Raw genomic sequence first — 22,906 nt, 5'->3', positions numbered from 1 at the left:
GTGAACACACATACACCAAGTGCAGGAGCAGTGGGCAAACCTGCACCCAGATAGCCATTGTGGGTTATGTGCCTTGCTCAAGCGTACCTTTGTTGTGGATGTTTCCTGCCGGTCCTGGGAATCAAACCGGTGACCCTTCGAGCGCAAACCTGATTCTCAAACACGAGCATTGTTGGTATGTTTTACATCTATTAGATATTTTATGAAATATATTTTCGGTTATTTGTTGCTTAAGATCTTAACAAAAGTGAACTTGTGTATTAAACTTCACCAAGGGGAAGTACCTTTATTTGAGTAGTTCCAGCATATCATTTTTTTGCAGTGTGGGCTAATCCCCAGAATCTCCATTAACCCCAACGTCCAAATGCACTGAGATTTGGTCACAGACATAGCATATGGTCTAACTCATTTTCATTTAAACCACTTAATGATTATTTTTCCTGTGCACCACGTTTTAATGCAAAATATGCATTCATTTTTCCATGCACAGAGAAACTATGTTTTACAAGGTAATGTGTGTTTGTTATACATTGTGCCTTAGTACGTTTTATCTTATTTATTGGCAGAAAATTCTTCATCCTTAATATGTCATTTGTTATAATGTCTGTATTTTCTGTGTTTCTATGTGTGTGTTAAATAAGGCTTTACAACACAGTAATGTGAAATTACAGAGGAAAAAAAAACGAAAAAACTAAAGAAGTATGCTTAAACAACCGACAGGAAAGGTTTGCATAAATATAATATATAGTATTATATTTACACTTAGCATATACCTCACTGAATAGTTGGTCAATCAGCAATAGTATCCAGCCACTTCTGTGATTTTTGCCCAGTCAGACAGAATTTCTTTTCAAACCAGCTATGTCATTTTCCATATGTCCATATGAGATACTGCAAAACTGAATGTTACAGATGCCATGACGTTTTGTCTCTCTAGTGGTGGAGCCTCGTGACTCATCACTTCACTGTTGGCATTAAAAGAAGTCAGCCCCGGAAGAATACTGCTTTTATTACCAATAGAACGGATTTGGAGCCATCCGCCTTCGATGAAGCATCACTGGTGAGTAATTAAAGGCTTTGGGTTAACATTATTGAACATTGTTTTTATGCTCAGTGCAGTAAATAGCCTTGAGCTGTATTGTTGAATACTGAACACATCTTGTGCATTGTTTTAGCATTTAGCAGCTAGCATAACGACTTACTTGTCATTCAGTCATCACTTTCAATAATTGCTCCTTCGTACATAGGTGTATCACACAACAAAGCTCTTGGACTTGAAAGATTTTTGTAGACACCCATTTATACCGCATGGAGTTTGACTCTTTTTTTCAGCCTTCCACATTCACTTGCTTTTGGCATGAGAAGAACAGAAAAGCACAACAAAGTGCATTCTCTCCTCGGGCTTAACATCACAGTTAACCTCAGTATTTAGCCACTAACTGTGGCTAAATACTTCCTTTTTATCTGTAAAACGTATTTACAGATAAAAATGAAGATGAAATCTCGAATATGCCAACCACAGCTACATTACAGACCCTTAATACGTTCGTTTTTTCCGTGGGATTACACAATAAACAAGTCAGTACTACACAGAAGAAAGCATTTCAATAGTAACCGAGTGTACTGTGACAGCATGATAGGCTACCATGAAAAACTAAAAGCAGTTCTATAAAATAAACATCCAGTCATGAAAGGGGTGCTTTTTAACTTTTACTTGTTGGTCTAACTTTCACTTTCCCTCCAAAATGGAGGAAAAACTCACCATGTGCTATTAGGGAGGAGTCAAAGCCAGGCCCAAGTAATGATAACTGAGACCAACAGTCAAGGCTTTCTTTCCCACAGTAATTATTCCACTAGAATATCATTAAGAAGCTACAAACACAATGGAGTTCAGAGAGCCCGAATAGTCTGGGACAGGTAGAGTGAATGCAGCAGCTCTCTGTTAGTTATCAAAAGTGCTCTCTTTAAGAAACAACACAGGTTTACTAAGGTCTCTGTTAAGGACACTCAGACACAGAAAGAGATCAGAAGTTTCTTGATGCAGCCATCCTCTGTATTTCATGTCTGATTTGACTTGTTTGACATGGGTTAAGAATAGCTAAAGGTTATATGTCACTCATGGTGGTTGAAAAAGGGGAGGAGGCAAAGTTGGTGATCATCCAGATCGTGTTGGGAGGGGGGGAGGGCGGTGTTGTTTTGTTTTGAAGAATTATGTGTTTTGATGGGAAAGGCTCATTCTGAACAAACTCAAACTTCATTTACCACAAATTTAAACTCTTAAAATGTGTACCACTGTTCCAATGCTGCTACAGAGGACTGAAGCATAGTGAAGCCAGTTATGTTTCACAAGATCAGAGGTGTTAAACCTAAGTCATGTAGCACCCCTGGCAGATCAACTAAGGAGCTTGAAAAATCCATGAATTTTGAGGCATGTTCATTGGACAAAGCTGCATTTAGGTATGGTATTGTTTTCCCATTCTTGTCATTAATGTCAGGTAGTAACAGGAACAAAATGTTTCCAGTTATCTCCTCTCTTATGTGCTGAAGAGCCTTTTTCATGTGTTTTGGCCATCCAGGGCAACGTAAAAGAAAAGCAGAAGTCATGAAGAGTAGAGGAGAACTAACAGTATAGAACTTTCCCATGAAAAGTACCAATAATGACGTGCAGCCACAGGTCGCTAGTGGAGCATGCTGAGGGGTGGACAGGCTCTTGAGAATTTTGGGAGACAAAAGAGCATACATGCCACTGCATTCTCAACAAGTTGCAAAGGTCTTAAGGCACAAGTGTGAAGGCCAAGCAAAAGAGAGTTGTATAGTCTGTGTTAGAGGGAGATTTGTTTGAGGAGTGGACAATTCTTGTCTGGAAGGACGAGTAATTCAGTCTTATCCAGGTAAAGTTTGAGAGGGTTTCAGACATCCAGGTGAAGATATCAGCAAGGCATGCCAAGATGTTCCCTGAACATCCAGGGAGGGAAGGTATTGGAAAGCCTGGGTGTCGTCAGTATAGGAGTGCTTCAGAGGTCAGTGGATGAAAGGTGCACCAGTTGAAGTTTGTCGGGACAGAGGCATATCAGCTTTCCTAATTAAAATAAAACACATCTGAACTGTGGAGGACTTGCACTGGTCTTGGTAACTGTGGAAATTCTGGCAAACTTAAAATCTGTTGACAAGTAACACAACCAGACTTTACCTTAATCTTCTTCATTCATTCTTCTTCACACTTGTGGCAAAATGAGTCCCATTCAATAGCTATCATCTGTGTCTTCTATAGGTACGGAGTACAAAATGACCTTCTGTTTTCAGCCCATTCCTCTCTCACTGATGCCTGTGGTTTTCGTAGGTAAGCTTAAACATCTAAGAGGTGCAATTCAGTGATATAAAATCAGTTGACACATGCCTGATGAGTGGTTCTAGATCAGGCTAACTTTACGGGTGCAATGCACAAATTTTTTTACTTTTCTTTTCTCTCCCAGTATCTGTGTCAGCTCTCAGCACCGAAAAGGTAATGTCTTCAATCCAGGCACAGGCTGAGCAAAACCTCATTCTGGATGTGGGCACGGCTAGGGGCACAGTTGTGCATTTCCAATCTACCAATCCTGCTTCAGAGGAGCGCATGATCTGCAAAAGGGAAGGCTCCACCAGCTCTTGTCTCCCTGAATTTGATCGTCTGTCCCTTCATGATGCCTGTTTTGAGCTGAGAAATGTAAAGCTATCAGACAGTGGAGTTTACACTGTGAAAAATTTTGACACCAATGACATCATCAGCGTTTACAACATAAGTGTCAGTGGTAAGCCTTTTTTAAATGATTATTTCTCCGTGTGTCTTATGTGGTTTGTCCACTCTACCAGCTTTTCTTTAGAGTCCAGAATGAAAATTTTAATTTCCCAACACAAACCCTTACTGTTATCGTTGTTTTTCTGTAGATCTGAAGGGAAACTCCATGACTGAGAAGAATATCGCACCAGCACAGGTGAAGACAGTGCTTTGGTTTTGGCTACTGGTGCTACTGATGGGTCAGCTATACCATCATTGGACATAACATAACATCCATCTATCATGCCCCTAACACCATCAATAACAGAGAATACTGGCAATATCAGTGTATTAGGGCAGTCCATCAGGGGGCATCACCTGGATTTCAAAGACTGTCCTTCTATAGCAGCGTCTCTCTTTCTTTTCTCTGTTTTCTTTCCCTTGTTCCATACACTTTTTGTTAGGGAAACATTTCATAAGCTCACTTTCTAGCAACAAGTGATATTCTCACATCATCAAGCATAACTGCACTGACATCGCCAACATCCATTGTTATAAATCAGTACTTTTGACCAGTTTCTCACAGCGGTGTTTTAAGCAGGAGTCCTATGACAGAAGATCAAAATGTCTTGCTAAATTGTCCCATAAAGACACTAATTCTGCGGACACTATAAAAATGTAAAACTACCAATCACATGCTCATTAAGTAATGAATCACTTAAAGTCATTAGTTTACACCATTATATATCTATAAAAATATTTTAAAACTAAAACATTCTACAGAAACCAGCACCTTCTTCACATCTATATCTGTCTTCACAGAGGCGTATTTGCTTTATAATAAAGAAATGTGTAGAATACCAAATTCCTGTATAGGTTAAATATTGAAATCCTTTTGTATTATAACTATTATATATTTGGCAGCATTGTTTGATACTAGCATTTTGCTAAACCAGTTTAATCTGAATTCAAACTCTTCATGTTGCCAAATAAATCAAAAATCTATATTTGTCGCTATATTTGTCACTATTTGTTGCTATGAGTAATTAATGCTGCTTGGTGAGTTGAAAGGTCACTAGAGCTAGTCTCAGAGTCACTAAACTGGAAACACACTGCAAGACTGCATTAAAATAATAAAAAAAAAACGATAAATTAAAAACTTGCCAGTCAAAATGTCCGGTAATAATGCTCATATGCAACGTAGCTATAACGAAGGCTATAAACAGGACATTTGTGTTTTGACAGCAAAACAGCCTATTGACCGCGTTGCAAGCTGCGAAGACACAATGGACACGTTTGATTTCAAGTCGCCAGCAGTGGACTTTCAGATGTTACAGGTTACAGATGTGTCGTAATAGCCTACATTTTAGCAGTTAATGTTGAGGTTTTGCTCTGTCGTTATTGTTCCTTTTGCTTAATCATAACAATGATTTGAGGTCGTTGTCATTCTTTCGTCAACCTAGGTGTACATTATATTTGCGTTTGTAACATAGGCTGTTATTGAAACATGACAGGTAATTTTCAGATTTGTCCGGTAAAATAGGCTAAATTCTTTCTGGACCAAGGACAGACCTGCTTTGCATATATTGCAAGTAGACGTAGAACTTGCTGGCATAGCAAGCGTGAAATACCTCCAAACTGGTAAGCCTTTGTTGTTAGCTCCCTCCATTTTAGCTCTCCCTCTAGCAAAATGTTCGGGTCTACCTGCGCACTGCTTGTAACGACACGTGCACGTAGACATAAGCATAGAATAACACAGAACTGAATAGATCGGCCCCATTGTCACCCATACCCGATCCAGCGATTGAAGTCAGTATCGGACCAATATCCTATATCAGTATCGGATCGGTGCATCTCCAGTTAAGATTAGGATTAGGGCAAATGTAATGGTTAATGCAGACTAATAGCACCATCATTATAATAACCTGAAGAAGAATAGAGGTTAAGACTGTAATATAAAGTGAAAGTCAAAGTAAAATGACAATAAACTGATTGTTGATGCTTGTTGTTCATTTGAAACATTGGTTGATGGTAATATGATTATTCACACTCTAGAACATTCTTTCGCTGTTATGAACAAGGGCATTATGGCTTGCTTTAGAGTGGACGAGAGTAAGGTGACATATCCTTTGGGGACAGTGCATTTGCCCCCCTAAATGTTTGTCAATTCACTTTAATTATGATTTATTCTGATGCGACGAGTTCTCATGCAATAAAATGTAGCATACCATCAAAAGCACTACAGTCATCAAGTTTAAATTATGCCGCAGTCAAGAGCCTAGCTAGTAGCACAGTCTCTACTCTGCTAGCAATGGGAACAGATAGCAACTTTCAAAAACTCTGGAAGCACACAGTTGACTTGTGCACTCAGAACATTACCGAGGCCCACAGCATCCATGGAGGAGGTCCAGCAAAGTGACAGTGACTGGATCAGATGCTGACTCAGCTATATGGGTTACTACAAGGAATTGTATTCTGGTGTACTAAGAGCCAGTCTCCACACAACTGAAGCAGAGGCACTCCTCTTCATCTGATGAAGACTTGTCAAGGGTTTTTCTGTTTTTAGCTGCCTGCTGGGTCGGCACCTATTGCACACCTGTCTGGCCAAGAAGGGGTCTCCTCTCTCTGTGGATTTCTCCCATTTTCCCATTTCCCTTTTGGGTTTTTGGGGAGTTTTTTCTTGCCCGCCATGAGGATTAAGTCAGGGTGTGCCGTCCCGTTTTGATTTTGATTGTTGTGGCATGTAAAGCCCTTTGAGACTGTAAACAGTGATATTGGGCTCTAAATAAACTTGAAACTTGAAATTTGGAACTTCTTTTTCTTTACAGGTCCAGGATTTTCATCCCTCCTTTGCTCCCCTTTCTTCTGAGACAAACTTTTGCGAAATTGTGCCTTATTCTTTTCCGTTTCTAGTGCCTGCTTCACTGGTGTGTCAGTTAGAATTGCTGCTTTGCGCCGTTTTCTTCCTTTGCAAATTAATTTTTGGGGGTCAGCTTCTGGACAGGGCTGGATGTCCTCTGAAACTGGTAAACTTGTGTCAGCACTGACATTGCTGGGAAGGGGTGAGCTGATGCTAGCATAGGAACTGGGCAGGTCTGCATCTGAGCTTGTGGCAGGAAGGACTTGGCTGGTGCCTGGCATGGCTTGATTGGTGCTGGGGTCTGGCATAGCTGCGTTGGTGCTGAGGTCTGGCATGGCTGGGTTTGTGCTGGGGCCTGGCATGGCCGGATTCTGAATGGGGCAGTCCATAACATAGGATGGCGTGAACTCAGTTTCCAAAAACACATCCCTGTTATAAGGTTGTACTCCAGCCACCCGAAAGCCAGCCTGAATGTTCAAGGGGGTTGCAACAAGAGGATGGGGGACTGCCACAATACCAGGAATGTCATAAATTGACAATGTTTTCACGGGATTGTTCCTCATCGGGGCATCACACGCGGTGCTGATGTGCTTCTTTGATGGCCCGTAGCTAGACCTGTCTAAGGGTTGAAGGCGCGATGGAGTGGGAATGGCAGCATAGGTTTTTTGGCAGAACTGAGGCCTTCTGTGGACAGATGAGACTTGTGGTTGTCTAAAAGGAGCAAACAGGGCTTCTCGTTTAAGCACTTCGTATACTCCACGAAATGTTTCATGAAATCAACAAAGTGCACATCTTTCGTCCACCCAGAGGGATTTGCCCCTCTTTAGCTGCCAGGTGGTCCATTGATCAGGCAGTGGTCTTTGAAGTGGACATGGGGGAATATAGAATATGATGGTATACTATTCCCTGTGGCTGAGACAGCATCAGGGATCAGTTTATCTATTCTATTCCTTCCTTCCTTCCTTCCTTCCTTCCTTCCTTCAACTCCTTCTTTCCTTCAAAATATCACAATATCAGAGTTTTTTGAGCATATTCTATGTGCCTATTTATGCGGGGCCACACATGTGACAACTTGGCCCAACCTCACATGTGTGCTAATGTTGGCTAAATCTCAAGGTTAGCTCAAGAAAGAACTGCAGCTAAAGTCTCAAAAGACACTTTAATGTCTCCTCTACTCAGTACAAAAATATAATTTTGAACATTCATACCTAACAAACTTTTATTACATAAAATGTAAAGGGTCATTTTTTTTTACTTTTGAAGGTGAAAAATAAGAAAATTGTGCTCGCCTCAGAATAGAGTGACCTTGACCAAATGTGAACTGTTCACCTCAGAGCATGTTGTCATGTAACTATTTGATTTTTGAGATAGCGCCTCTCGTGTTGGAGGTATGAACAGCGTGACAATTTATTTGATTTATTTGTGTAACAACTTACCCCGTTCTCCCCTACTTTTTATTTTATCAGTTCAACCACAGACACGAAAGCTTCTTGTTTTTAGTTTTGTTTCCAACACGTGCTATCACACAGTGGGTGGGAGTAGGATCAGTTTTAGTATAAGTAGAGTGTAAGCACCTCTATAAGGAAGCACAGACGTGAATTTCTACAAATGAGAATCTAAACCTTGGAAATGGATTTGCGTTTCACCAGATGTTCTCTCCGGTATCCTGAGGTTTTATTTAAGGATTCTGTTATTTAACCGTGGATTGCATTTGCTATTTATTCTTCCTGGAAAATAGTATATAAAGCTTACATTATGTTTAATTCTACTAGCTGGATTTATATATATGTTGTGTCTGTATTTGTGTGACCGAGGAAGTTTGATCTCGAAAAGAGGAATTCTACAACTGGCTGCAACTATGCTGGAGAACTGTGTTACTGTCCGTCCTCAAGAAATGACGTCATGTGATGTTGGAGGTGGTAGACTCTGTCTTGGGCTCAACTCCAGGATCTTCAGTAAATGCCCAAATGCACTGAGATTTGGTCACAGACATAGCATATGGTCTGTGGTCTATGGTCTACTATGGTTTCTTGCTTATTAAACCATTGATTATTTGTGTCCTGTGGATTCACATTTTAATGTAATCTATGTATGAATTATTCATACACAGAGAAACTATGTTTTATAAGGTAATGTGTGTTTGTTATGCATTTTTTGCTGCTCCTGACGACATTGTTTCTTATTTGTTTAGTTGGTAAAAATTCTTTATCCTCAATATGTCATTTGTTATAATGTCTGTATTTTCTATGTTTCCATGTGTGTCAGATGAGGCTTTACAACATAGTAGTGTGAAAATACAAAGCCAGAAAAAAAAGAAAAAGAAAAGGAATGGAAAAAAAATCAAGGAAGTGCTCAAACAGTTGATGGGAAGGGTTTGCATAATTATAAGTATAATATATAGTGTTATATTTCCACTTAACATATACTTCACTGAATAGTTGGTCAGTCAGTAACAATATCCATTTTTAGGGTTTTGCCACCACCTAATGGCGATAATTAAATAATGATGTTCTCATAGCCTTTCACCTAGGAAGTAGTTCAGAAGCACATGTAGAAACCACATGCCACATCAGAGGCAACACCGGTGAGTTATTACAGACTTTGGGTTGACATTGTTGAGCATTGTTTATATGTACATAGCCTTGAGCTGTATATTTGTGTACTGAACTGTTCAGACTCGGTCTGGGCTTTGGTTTTCGTGTTTGGTGGTTAGCGCAACCGGCTTAATCACTGTCGCTTTCGATCATCACTTTCAACAGTTGTTCGTTAGCACATAGGTGCATCACTCAATAAAGCTGTTGGACTTGAATGTTTTATGCAGGTACCTATTTATATCTCGTGGTGTTTGACTGTTTTTCAGGTTTCTGCCTTCACTTGCTTTTTGGTATGTAAATAACAGATAAGCACAACAAAGTGTATTCTCCACGGCCTTAATATTACAGTTAACATCAGTACTTAGTCACTAGTTGTTAGATATTTACATGTAAAAATGAAAATGTAATCTCAAACATGTGAGTGACCCTTCATATGTTCTCTCTTTCTGTGGGATTACACTACAAAGAAGTGACCACAATGCAGAAGAAAGCATTTTAATAGAAACTGAGCTTGCCGCAGCAGCATGATAGGCTACCATGAAAAGCAAAAAACAGTTCAAGAAAAGACATGAACCCAAGTGACCAAAAACTGAAAGTGAATATACACTGAGCAATTATGGATGTTATGCTCCAAATAAACAAAGAGAAGACACTGCCCACAACAGAGAGCAATCAAAAATCAATCACTGCTAATGCAGAACATGTATGTCCATTACAACAAGGGTAAAAGTTAAAAGGAAAAAAAAAGTTAATAGTCACATGATTTACTCATTATTGTAGATCATCCAGATCATTGGGGAGGTGGGGGGGGGGGGTTGTTTGCAAAATTATCTGTTTTGATGGAAGAGGCTCATTCTGAAGGAGGGGGGGCAGGGTGTGAAATACATTGGGTGAAAGGTGGGGAAACACCCTGTATACATTGGGTGAAAGGTGGGGAAACACCCTGGAGAGGTCGCCTGTCCATCGCAGGGCAAATACACACACAAACACACTCACACACACATTCATACCAAGGGGCAATTTAGTGTCTCCAGTTTGCCTAACCTGCATGTCTTTGGACTGTGGGAGGAAACCAGAGCTCCCGGAAGAGACCCACGCAGACACAGGGGAGAACATGCAAACTACACACAGATGGTCCAATGACGTGCAGCCACAGGTCGCTAGTGGAGCATGCTGAGGAGTGGACAGGCCCTTGAGAATTTTGGGAGACCAAAGGGCATACATGCTACTGCATTCTCAACAAGTTGCAAAGGTCTTAAGGCACAAGTGTGAAGGCCAAGCAAAAGAGAGTTGTATAGTCTGTGTTAGAGGGAGATTTGTTTGAGGATGACACAGAGATCCTGGAGTGGACAATCCTTGACTGGAAGGATGAGTAATTCAGTCTTATCCAGGTAAAGTTTGAGAGGGTTTCAGACATCCAGGTGAAGATGTCAGTAAGGCATGCCAAGATGTTCCCTGAACATCCAGGGAGGGAAGGTATTGTAAAGCCTTGGTGTCATCAGTATAGGAGTGCTTCAGAGGTCAGTGGATGAAAGGTGCACCAGCTGAAATTTGTCAGGACAGAGGTATACCATCTTTACTAATTAAAACAAAACACACCTTAGACCCAGAGAATTTGTGCTGGTCTTGGTAACTGTGGAAATTCTGGCAAACTTAAAATCTGTTGATAAGTAACACAACCAGACTTTACTTTAATCTTCTTCATTCATAATTATACTGTTGAAAGAAGGCCCCAGTGCTTTGGTTAGTGCCTTTGGCTCTGATGAATGTGTCAACTGAAACATTGGTCTTTCTTTCAACAGTTCAATTTTGGATAAAGAAGATTAAGAAGTTCCTCATTGACAGTTTTTGAGATTGACCAGATTAAGGCGTTTTTGATACTTCATATCCGTCCATACCTGAAGCTGTTGCATACAAGGCATGGACAGCAGGGGCAGAGACAAAGGGACTGATCCTTTGCTTCACTCCATCGGCTTTTATAATAAAGTCGGAAGAATTCCTAAAAGAATACTCTCAACACTACAATTAATGGCACAAACTAAACATCTCGTTTCATATTATATCCTGCTGTAGAATCATTTACATGTTTGCAAACACAAGAAAGGCTGGAAATGATGACCTCAGAATAGGACACTTGTGGCAAAATGAGTCCCATTCAATAGCTATCATTTGTGTCTTCTATAGGTACAAAAATGACCCTCTGTTTTCAGCCCATTCTCTTACTGATGCCTGTGGTTTCAGTAGGTAAGCTTAAACATCTAAGAGGTGCAAAATATTTTTTTTCAGTAATATAAAATAAATCAGTTGACACATGCCTGATGAGCGGTTCTAGATCAGATTAAAGTTACGAGGGCAAATTTTTGTTCCCCTTTCGATTACTTTCCCAGTATCTGTGCCAGTTCCCAGCAACACAAAGACAGTTTTTAGGGAGGCACAGGCTGGGGGAAACCTCACTCTGGATGTGGGCACGGCTATGGGCACAGTTGTGCATTTCCAATCTACCAATCCTGCCTCAGAGGAGCGCGTGATCTGCAAAAGGGAAGGCTCCAACAGCTCTTGTCTCCCTGAATTTGATGACCGTCTGTCCCTTCATGATGCCTGTTTTGAGCTGAGAAACGTAAAGCTATCAGACAGTGGAGTTTACACCTTCAGAGATTATGACACCGATGACATCATCAGCATTTACAACATAAGTGTCAGTGGTAAGCCTTTTTTAAATGATTATTTTTCCTTATTTCATATATGGTTTATCCACTCTACCAGCTTTTCTTTAGAGTTCAGAATGAAAATTCTAATTTCCTGACACAAACCCTTACTTTTATTGTTGTTTTTCTGTAGATCTGAAGAAAAGCACCATGACTGAGAAGAATATAGCACCAGCACGGGTGAATATGGTGCCATGGTGTTGGCTACTGGTGCTACTGATGGGTCAGCTATATTGACACTGGATATAACATAACATCTATCCATCATGCCCCCACCACTACCACCACCATCAATAACAGAGAATACTAGCAATATCAGTGTATTAGGGCAGTCCATCAGGGGGCATCACCTGGACCACAAAGACTCTCCTTCTATAGCAGCGTCTCTCTTTCTTTTCTCTGTTTTCTTTCCCTTGTTGCATACACTTTTTGTTAGGGAAACATTTCATAAGCTCACTTTCTAGCAACAAGTGATATTCTCATATCATCAAGCATAACTGCACTGACATCGCCAACGTCCATTGTTATAAATCAGTACTTTTGACTAGTTTCTCACAGCAGTGAGTCCTATGACAGAAGATCAAAATGTCTTGTCCCATAAAGACACTAATTCTGCGGACACTATAAAAATGGACTATCAATCACATGCTCATTAAGTAATTAAATATTTTGAGTGATTAATTACCCAGAGTAAGTAATTAAACTACACCACCATATATCTATAAAAAATCTTTTAAAACTAAAACATTCTGCAGAAACCTTCACCTTCCTCCCATCCCATCTCTCTTCACATAGGTGTATTTGCTTTATAATAAAGAAATCTGTAGAATACCAAATTCCTTTATACATTAAATATAGAAATCATGTTTGTACTACAACTTTTATATGTTAGGTAGCACTGTTTAATTGAAGCATTTTAGTGTAATATATATTTATAGCAATTTGTATATATATATATATATATATATATGTGTGTGTGTGTGTGTGTGTGTGTGTGTGTGTATATATATATATATATATATAGCTATAAATTCTTGATGTTGCCAAATAAATCAAAATCTATGTTTGCCGATATGTTTGTCGTTTGTTGCTATGAGTAATTAATGCTGCTGGATAAGCTAAAAAGTCACCAGAGTTAGTCACAGAGTCACTAAACTGGAAACACACTGCAAGACTGCATTGAGATATTTGTTTCAAGTGTAGCAAGTGGAGAATTGGAGAAACAAACTATGAATCAGTGTCCCACCTCCACTTCTCTTTTGACCAATCAGTGCTCTGATTTGTCAACTCAGCAGCCGCCTGTTCAACCAGTTCTTTGATTATCATGTAACAAGATTCTTTTTGACCAACTAGTTGTAAAGCACCAAAGAAAAGTCAGTGGGAGGATGTCAATCAATTACAATTTTATTGTAACCAGCATCAATTAGGGAAACAGGAAGATCAGGGGTGGGGGCCTACTACCAGGGTTTAAGACCACACTTAAAGCAAGCAAAAACATAAGTGAACACACAGCAACTGAAATATAAAAGCATTCAGAAGAATTTGGATTATTTCCAATTGTGAGGTCAACACAGCACCCCAAACTTGAACTTAAACTCAAACAAAAAGGCCTGGTCCTTGAGTTGTTAATTATGATCACTGGTTAATAAATAAGACAGGTTAAACAACTCTTTATTCATTTGATGGGAAAATTACAAAAATAGAGAAACATCAAAGTAAAATCAATATTCCTGCCGGAGGCTACGATTCAGTGCATACGCACCGTACCCCTTGCTACTGGCGGAGCCGCCTGGGGAGAAGTGGGGGGGCAACGAAACAACCAAACAAAACAATAAACAAAGACAGTTACAAAAAAAACTTGTCAATCCAAATGAGATAGCCATAGCAGTTGACCTAGGGCTACTGAATACAGTTAACCCTCACCCATACTCTAAAGCCTAGTCACACTAACCACAGACGCAAACGGAACAAAACCAAAACTGCACGCCATCCACCTGACCCCAACACCTGACAAAGACAGCACGGAGACCTAAGAGGGCGGGGCCTTAATTGGCACCCTTTATATGGATATAATTCTTGTTGCCACGCTGTCCATGTTAAGGCAAATTTCAATGAGTCTTTGTCTCCCCCACACAAGAGGACTGTCTCATGCCCTCTCCTCTCCAGACACTCTGGTGAAACAGTACAATTATCAGCACAGAGAGAACCAATCTTCTGTTAGATCTCTCGACATGCAACCCTACATAAATGGACATAGCGCCTTAGAAGAGATGTCTGCTTAGATGGTGTCTGCTTTGAGTGGCTTCTGTTTCAGACAGACATAAAGGACCAAACAGCAAAGAAAAATCAAGAACTAGAAGCATAAAGAAATGTCTTTGAGTAATAGTTATATAGACTAATGTACATTTTAAAAGCAGGAGAGATCAGTGTTCACCTGGCTATTAATGGAGTGATGGACTGGGTAGGAAACATGACATACAAATTAATTCTAACACTCAGACTTGCAGTAGGAAAAGACGCACTGGTTGATTTTAATCAGAAAAAGTGCATGCTTGTTTTCTTTTCAGGCTGATACGGTTGTTGTGGAAAGCATGGACTGAAAAGCATGGACTAGAAAACAGAAGGAGATCCATATGTTACTAAAATGTATGTTGGCACATGAAAGTGAACACCGTAGAGGTCTCATTTTGTTTACAACTTTGTTGTTCTGTGCTGATCAGGCTTCGATTCAATTAAATTCAAGTCTCGCAAGCTCTTTGTGATTACGCCACTGTGAGTTGTGCCTTTGAGGTGGAAATGGCTCTCACAGGCACAGGTGACAGTGTGCAATACACAGGAAACTCATATCTGCAGGACCATAGAGAGGGGTGCTGCACACTCAGCTCCAGGAATATTCATCTCATCAAACACATATAGCACATGAGGGCACTGAAATCATCAGCGCTCCCACAGTAAAGTTATACGCTGTGTGGGAGATCTTCCTCATAAAAGTGTCCCCGTGAAAATGACACTAAAAACATAATGCCTGTTTTGCAGCACGTTACACTGTAATATTTCACTCCAGTCGTGAAGAGGCACAGATGACTGCGTAAGAGGGAGTGAGTTATACCCACTGATCCTACAATGTTAAAAACATGGTAACATGGTTCACAGAGGGAAATGTGGTGGTACAATTTATTAAAGAGCTCCACAAAGATCGTATACCATCAGCTTCAGTAAATGTTAGTGCTAAGAAATGTTAACCCTCTCTACATAAGACAGATAATATGAGCACAGAAAATGTGTACTTGAAATGCTGAAATGAGCTCGTAATATTTTCCTTAATGTTCTGTTGGAATATGCTAAAACATTTTCTTCCCAGAAGATTACAAGAGAGTCAAGACACATAAAGCACAGTTGGCAAACAGCTAACTAACTAATTTACTAAATAGCATTTCAGTCAAAAGAGAAAATTTCTTATATAACAGTCTCGATAACATATGCAAACAACATGTCAGCGTTTATTCTCTATTTAAGAGCCATCATCATGTCTTCATTTAATCCCATGGATTAGAACTAACAGTGTGTTACTTATTCTGAGATGTTTAATCTTTGTTCTGAAAAGAAAAGTACACATAAACTGCCACTAGAGGTCACTGGGGAGTAGTCCTCTCAATTAGAAATCGAAGATTCAATCCAATAGTGTAGCATTTGTAACTAACACATGAAAAGTGCAACAGTGTCTCATTTTTGCAGCATAATGTTCTTTCCCTGAAGACTGTGGTTTAGTTGAGGCTTTTTCTGGCTACTATAACGGCGCTTCAAGAAGCTAAAATTGTAATACTTAGCCGGAAAAATCTGGAACATATGAGGCTGATATGTAACACGCATATGTAAAGCATTAATTTAACGTTTGAATGATTCCGGTCATTCAATTGCAAATGGAAATAATGCTAACTGTAGATCTGCTACAGGCCCTATTCTATTTTTGTTCTTTTAAGAGCAACAAAGAAAAGTAACAATTCTTTTCAGATAGTTCATGTCTTGTTTCAGCTGATGACTGCCGTTACAGTTTTGAGGATACTGATTCCAGCAAAGCATTCTTACTTTCATATCCCAAATCTCAGCTCTCACAGTCAGACGTAAGCAAAATGGACAATCGTGTTGGTGACAAGTAAGAGCTGGTTAGCTTACTGAAGACAAAAATATTACGGTGAACAGATGAAGAAGTGAAGTTTTCCAAGAAAAGCACACCTGTTTTATATTTGCCGATACTGTCTGTGAAACACTCACTGTTCCATATGCATATAAATGCTGTGCTGTGCCGTGCACTAGAAACTCTAAAAAGTGATGAACATCACTGTTCTGTTATACTGAGTCCGTTCGAACGATGAACACTAGCGGGGTTGGATTTGGCTCCAGGCCACTTCAATAATGATTATTTATTAAAATAAGGAGCGGTTGCACCAACTATGCATAGACAAGGCAGAGCCAAAATGCGTGAGCTAGTTGCTCACCACTATAACTGCAGTGCGCTTATGATGTTGCACGTGCAAACTGGGACTGGGAATACCCGGATACATGACCATCACTGCAAGTGAGCAGAAGTCACTAGAAATATTATTTAATCATATTCGAAATCGTTCCGCCACCGCCACTGGCTGTTTATGAAATAGAAGTGTATGTGCTTCAACTGGTGGATTTAGTTGTGGTCAGTCAAGACGACTGACGTTATGCGGTAAAGATAACAGAAATTATGTCACCTGTGTGTGATTCATTCATGTGATAGCTCTATTTCATCTGGGCTGCAGAGCCTGTAGGTATGTTGTTATTACTTATCTTTTTTAACTCACTGTGACCATATGACCATACACTCCAAAGTCATACTTATTTTCAATAGTGCGCATATGGGAAAGGTGTACTAACATGGCGGCCCTATCAGATAAAAGCGATCAACTCCTTTGGTGAGCAGGTGCAGGCGAGTAAGGTAAAGGTAGCTATATCATGAGCAGAGGACAAAAACTTGGAAAAAGCGTGGATGACCGTGATGTTACTTCGTCTCGGCAGTTCGCACGTCCAGTACACACGGAATATCCGGTAGGGATTACGCGGAAGCAGGTATGCTCTGGATAAGCTACGTGGCCAGTTGTGACAGTAGCGCTGACAGGTCGGCGTGATGGCTTCAGAGACACAGCTCGAGTCAAACTGCGACGACTCCATACGTCCTGAAAATAATGACTGCCAGGAATCGCCATGTCCCCAAATTAAGGCCGAGAACGGCTGTGCGGACGCTCCGCAATCTGAGTCAACGGAGAACGAAATTGCGAATTCTTGTCAAGAAGAAAGAAAAGTGTGAAGTCGTGTGCGATTGAACGGAATTGGGGCTTCTCGTTAGAAGAACTGTTCGGACTGGCCCTGAAATTCTTCAGAGGTAACCGCAAACTTTTGATGAGTGTTAATGTGATGCATTTTCCCCTCTTGTTTAAGATGTAAGTGTATCAGGTAACTTAATTTTCCTCATGGTTTAAACTTGTTTGTATCTGGTACCGGGATGTCAAACTTGTTTGACAACAACACACACACACACCGCTGAAAGCATGCCTGACATCCCGTAATTTACATTCATGTCCAAGTTACGTTCTTGTGTAGCAAGTTAGAAAAGAAACGGCCACATTGTAGACTTGTCTTTCCTGACTGTGATCTGGAGAAATAATAGAGAGATTTAAGGTGGTGTCAATGACATTTGGGTGAGATACAGTCTAGAGAATTTTTTTTTTTTTATTAAAAAATGCAAGCTTTCTCGTATGACTTAAGCAGTGGTTTAATGAGAGTGAGTCAATTTAAATTGTGTACTCTACTTTACAACACACTTTTATAGAGATGGATGGTAAAGCCTTTCATCCGACATACGAGGAAAAGCTACGTCTGGTGGCTCTACACAAGCAGGTCTCACTTGGCCCCTGCAACCCAGCAGCTTGTCCAGAGACTGGCTTTTTTGACGTTCTGGGAAATGACAGAAGGTATGATTTGACAAACAGAGTTTATGACCTGCTTTATGGCAGGTGAGCAGGGTTAGTCTATAACAACGGATGATAAGGGCCTAATTTTCTTGTTCCTTCTGCAGGAAGGAATGGATGCGTTTAGGCAGTATGGCCAAAGAGGACGCGATGGAGGATTTTGTCAAACTGCTGAACTCCTGCTGCACATTGTTTGCTCCGTATGTCACGTCACACAAGATTGAAAAGGAAGATCAGGAGAGGAGACGGTAAACATCAATTATGATTTGGAAATGAGTGTGTGTGTGTGTGTGTGTTTGTGCAAGAAAGTGAGAGAGGGAGAGAGAGAGAGAGAGGGAGAGAGGGAGAGGGAGAGAGAGAGAAATTTGTGAATGATAAGTCTGTCTGTCTGTCACCACACTTTCTGTATGTATTGTGATATATGTATGAATGAATCAATGAATGAAGGAACAAATTCCTCGTCTGTGCTTGTGTGCTTGAATGATTCGCAGCGGTCAGTGTATTGCATTACATTTGAATATTCATATGTTTGGTTTATGCGAAACAAGAACGTTTATGATGAACGCATGAAAGAATGAATGAACTGCGGTTGCATGACCCTGTGTTGCATTTCCCCCATCTGTAATTGTGTGTGTGTGTGTGTGTGTGTGTGTGTGTGTGTGTGTGTGTGTGTGAGAGAGAGAGAGAGAGTCAGTGAATGAATAATTTGTCTTGTTCAGCGTTCAGTCTCCTTCATTCTCTCTGTGGTTGTAAATAGGAGGGAAGAAGAGGAGCGTCTCAGACTGGAACAGGAGGAAGAAGAACGGCGCCTCAGGGAAGAGGAGGAGAGAAAAGCACGGGAAGAGCAGGAGAAGAGAGAAAGAGAAGAAGAGGAGCAGAGACGAAAGGAGGAAGAAAGGTCACAGATGGAACTGCATAAGTGAGTTCTGATTGCCAAGGCGGTTTTGCATACACATTTAGTCAAATCACTCTGCATGTGTTTCTAGAACCTTCTGCTGACTTCCTGTTTGCAGACAGCAGATCATGGCAGCTCTGAATGCGCAGACGGCTGTTCACTTTCAGCAGTATGCGGCACAACAGTGTCCTGACAACCCTGAGCAGCAGCATCTGCTCATTCAACAGCTTCAAGAGAGGCACTACCAACAGTACATCCAACAGGCCTGCCAACAACAACAGGTACAACACCACACACACACACACACACACACACACACACACACCCTCTCCATCTCAGATACACAGAGCTGCACACTCACCCACACGTACACGTCAGAAAACTAATAGAACTACACTAAACTAATTTCTGAACTATACCAATACTTAAACTGATATTATGTGAGACATCCAAAAGTACAACATTGGATCGAAAAACAGGAACCAAACGAGATTCAGCAAATACACCAGTACATCAACTGTTATGAAGCAACAGTTGGTTTGTGACTGCTATTTTTCGACAGCTGCTACCAGAGCCAATCATTCATAGACCACCATGGACCTGTTTCGGAGAGTGGAAGCTTGTGTTAAAGATAACTGAAACTGTATTAGCCAGTTAGCTATGAGGAGGGTCCTTTCATCGTACTTTCTTCCTTTCCTAGCTCTCTACTATACATCAGTAAAATGATCACCAATAAGGAATAATTTTGATTATTTTGTTTATTGTCAACCTTTCAGAAGCAGGGGGAGGGTTTAATGATGTCACCAGCCTCTGAGAGCCTGTCTGTATATTCACCAAGCGACATGAGTGGTCATCCAACCAGCCAATCAAACAATGCTAGTCAGCACCAGGAGGCAGAGTTGGACCAGCCACTTGTAAACAGCGGAGCAGGAGGCATGTACCACTCTTGTCTTCCTTGTTATTTATTTTCAATAATGACAGTGGCCATTGTACATTAAGTCACCCTACTGGAGCTTAATGTAGAACGTTAAGATTTTCTATCTGAAAAAGAACCCTATCTGTGTGGTGCTAGTGATATCATTGCTGCCTTTGTTTGTTTACCTGTTTGATTTGCTTGCCTGAGTAAAGGTGCAGCTCTAGACCAACATGGTCTCTATTATCATCCTGGCTATCAGTGAGATCCCCTCATAAAAGAGTTGTCAGATGTGTCTAAGTAGATCATAAACCTTAGACTTATCAAAGAAAAGGTTTCATGGCATTACTAGTACTGAAATACCCATACTAAACCTAAGTATATAAATGTCAGTTTGCTTTCAAAATGTAAGATTTTGCAACAAATTTACTTCGTATGGAAGAAGTCATTTAGTCAGTGTAGTTCGTCAATGTATTCAAAAACTACACGTATGAAAAACAATAAGTTGAAAACCGTTTGTGGTGTCGCAGAAGTTGTGTCTAGCTTTTTTTGAGCTTTTTAGAAAAGATCCCTTATTTTGTGCTTGCGCTGTTCAGACGTTTCCATGGTGATCTCGTCTCCCTCCATGTGGACGAGGCCGCAGATAGGGGATTTTAAGGAGAAAATGAGGGGGGACGTGGACTCTGTCATAACAGTCGGGAGGGGAGAGGTCCTGACGATTCGCGTCCCCACGCACGAGAACGGCTCTTACCTCTTTTGGGAATTTGCCACGGATGACCACGACGTTGGGTTTGGACTGTATTTCGAGTGGGCAGACTCGCTCGATCAGTTGGTTAGTGCAAAAGACCGGGATACTTTGGATAAAACCACCGAGGAGGGTAAGTAGAACAGTCTCAATAGAATTATACGGTTGCTCCTCAGTTTCTTTAATTAAATAAGTGTGTCTTTCACTATACCAAGCTTCTTATAGTTCTGCAGTCAAGACGTCCAATCACATGGGTTCACTGAACGAAATGCCAGCTGAAAGGTCACACGCTGAATAGGAGCTAAAAATAATTAGGCTAGCGTTACAAAGTTAGGGCATGACGTTTGTACACTGAAACTCAAAATGTGGTTTGTGTTTAAAAATGAAAGCAGTTGGAGGTTTGGGGCGTTCAGCTGGTTGACAGTTGATTGTCAGCTAATTGCATCTGTTGCTGCAGATAATGGTTTCGTATGAAACAAAGGTTTTAAAAAGAAAACTTTCAAAACTGACAACAAATGAACAGAAAGAAAACTGCTGAACCTGTGGATGGAACCTAACCTATAAAATGTATCTAACCTGTTTGACGTTAGGGTTTAGGCTTTTCTTCAGTGTTTTGACTTTTTATACCGCTAAAATTAAGCTCCACTCATCTATTTTTACCGTCTTACTGCTTTGGGTTAATGTTTTAAACAGCCTACGTGAGAAATGTAATAAAATCGTTACTCATTCACCGCGAAAACGTCCATCAGCAAAACAAATGATCCTATCTCGTGTCGATTACAGGGGCAGCCCAAAATAAAGACGAGAGAGAAGAGGAATCGCAAGAGATAAAAAACGTTCAAGTGGAAGAGGTTGTGCCGGTGCTGAGAAGGGACAGCCATACGGAGGTGTACGCGGGCAGTCACCGTTACCCGGGTCACGGTGTTTACCTGCTGAAATTCGATAACTCCTACTCCCTATGGAGATCCAAGGTGGTTTACTACAGAGTCTATTATACCCACTGAGTTAAACCTGCAAAACGTGCTAGTTCTGCATACGTCAGAACTGAAACCGTTCCTCTTTTATTTGATGATAATTGGGCGTGGGCCAAATACAATAGACTCACTGTTTTGTCTTATTTACAGTGGGTGGGGATTCATTTATACTTTTTTTCTTCGGCGAAAGTTGTCTCTCTCTTCGAATAGAATAAAAGAGATCCTTGAATCCTGTTAAGTTGCACACAGTGGAGAGTAGCGAAGCACTGCATTGCCTCTGAATAACCGAAGCATCTATTAGCCTATACTATGAACTTTTTTTTCACGGAGGGAATGCATTGTGTTTGTCCGTTCAAAATGAGGGGAAAAAATCCACTAGTTTTCCTTATTATGATGTAGGCTACTGTTTTTAATTAAAGTGCAAGTGAATGTTTCTGGTTGGGATTTTTAGTGAAGGTATACTTTGATCAAACTGCTCCTTTTTACTGGTATGGTTATTGAAGCATACGTGTGGAGGTGCAATAATTAAGGAAGGGATGTTTCTAAATTTACTTTGAAGGGTTTCGTAACTTATTACTGATCTTGCAATTTGGTCGGTTTCTATTGCACAATTTGAACAGAGAATTTACATATGTATGTAAACCTAATTCCTTTTTCATTTACAGATTTGTGAACTGAAACTGTTATTGTAGTAATCTAATTCTGTAAATATAGTTATGAGTGGTGATTGACAAGGTCCACGGAGACCAAGCACAGATTCTTCTGCTGCGACACTGTTTTTTTTTTGTAATTGGACAAAATTTCACAAACATTTTCTATCTCTGCCGAAGTCTTCCATACTAGATGAATCGTGCAAACCATTAGGTCTCACTAGACCAAGGAGTTAAATACGTTTTCGCCACACAGAGAACACAACAGAATCAGGCAGCTTTTGACTTGGGTCCCTGATTGAAGTCTTTTGAACACTGAAGAGCCAGAATGCACTGCAAGAGAACTGTCTGCAAGACTGATGACACAGACTGTGACATTTTCAGCACATGTTACAAGTAGTTTGTGTCGAATGACCTGAAACTTACTTTCAGACTGTGATCATGTCAGTGGAATGTGGGACCGACATTACAACGAGTCATTAATATTAATGAGCTTATTAATATTAATGAGCTCAGTTCACTTCAGTGACCTTTATTTTAAGTCAGCTGGTCTCCAGACTGATGACGGTCTAGAAGGAGCAACTGTGTTAGGTGGTGGTGGTGATTTTTTTTTTAATTGATTAATGATCAACAATGGTTTTAAATGTGCCTTGTATGAAGGGGTTTAGTGTCGACATGTTGAGTTTTCTCTTGTGGAGAAGACTCAACAGCTGCTACTGTCTTATAGACAGTATAAGTCATTTGGATAAAAATCACTGTGTACCTGAATAAACTGTCTGTGCAGGTTGCTGTGTCTCTGGAATGTTGTTTTTATTCATGA

The 22,906-nt window shown here is 40.4% G+C and overlaps 1 protein-coding gene across 1 annotated transcript; it reads left to right on the top strand.

The window, feature by feature from the left end:
• Positions 1-11,400: 11,400 nt before the first annotated feature.
• On the top strand, positions 11,401-21,534 carry LOC115822786 (Golgi resident protein GCP60). The gene is made up of 12 exons (XM_030786708.1): positions 11,401-11,452; positions 11,596-11,910; positions 12,047-12,136; positions 16,960-17,010; positions 17,198-17,323; positions 17,771-17,912; positions 18,017-18,157; positions 18,667-18,828; positions 18,923-19,085; positions 19,581-19,737; positions 20,314-20,595; positions 21,246-21,534. The coding sequence occupies exons 1-12, from the start codon at positions 11,401-11,403 to the stop codon at positions 21,464-21,466; spliced, it is 1,902 nt and encodes a 633-aa protein (XP_030642568.1). The 3' UTR covers positions 21,467-21,534.
• The last annotated feature ends 1,372 nt before the right edge of the window (positions 21,535-22,906 follow it).

The sequence above is a fragment of the Chanos chanos genome, chromosome 1, assembly GCF_902362185.1.
Source record: "Chanos chanos chromosome 1, fChaCha1.1, whole genome shotgun sequence".
NCBI lineage: Eukaryota > Metazoa > Chordata > Actinopteri > Gonorynchiformes > Chanidae > Chanos > Chanos chanos.
Note: the sequence above shows the minus strand (reverse complement) of the source record. Positions and strands in the feature narration are given on the sequence as shown.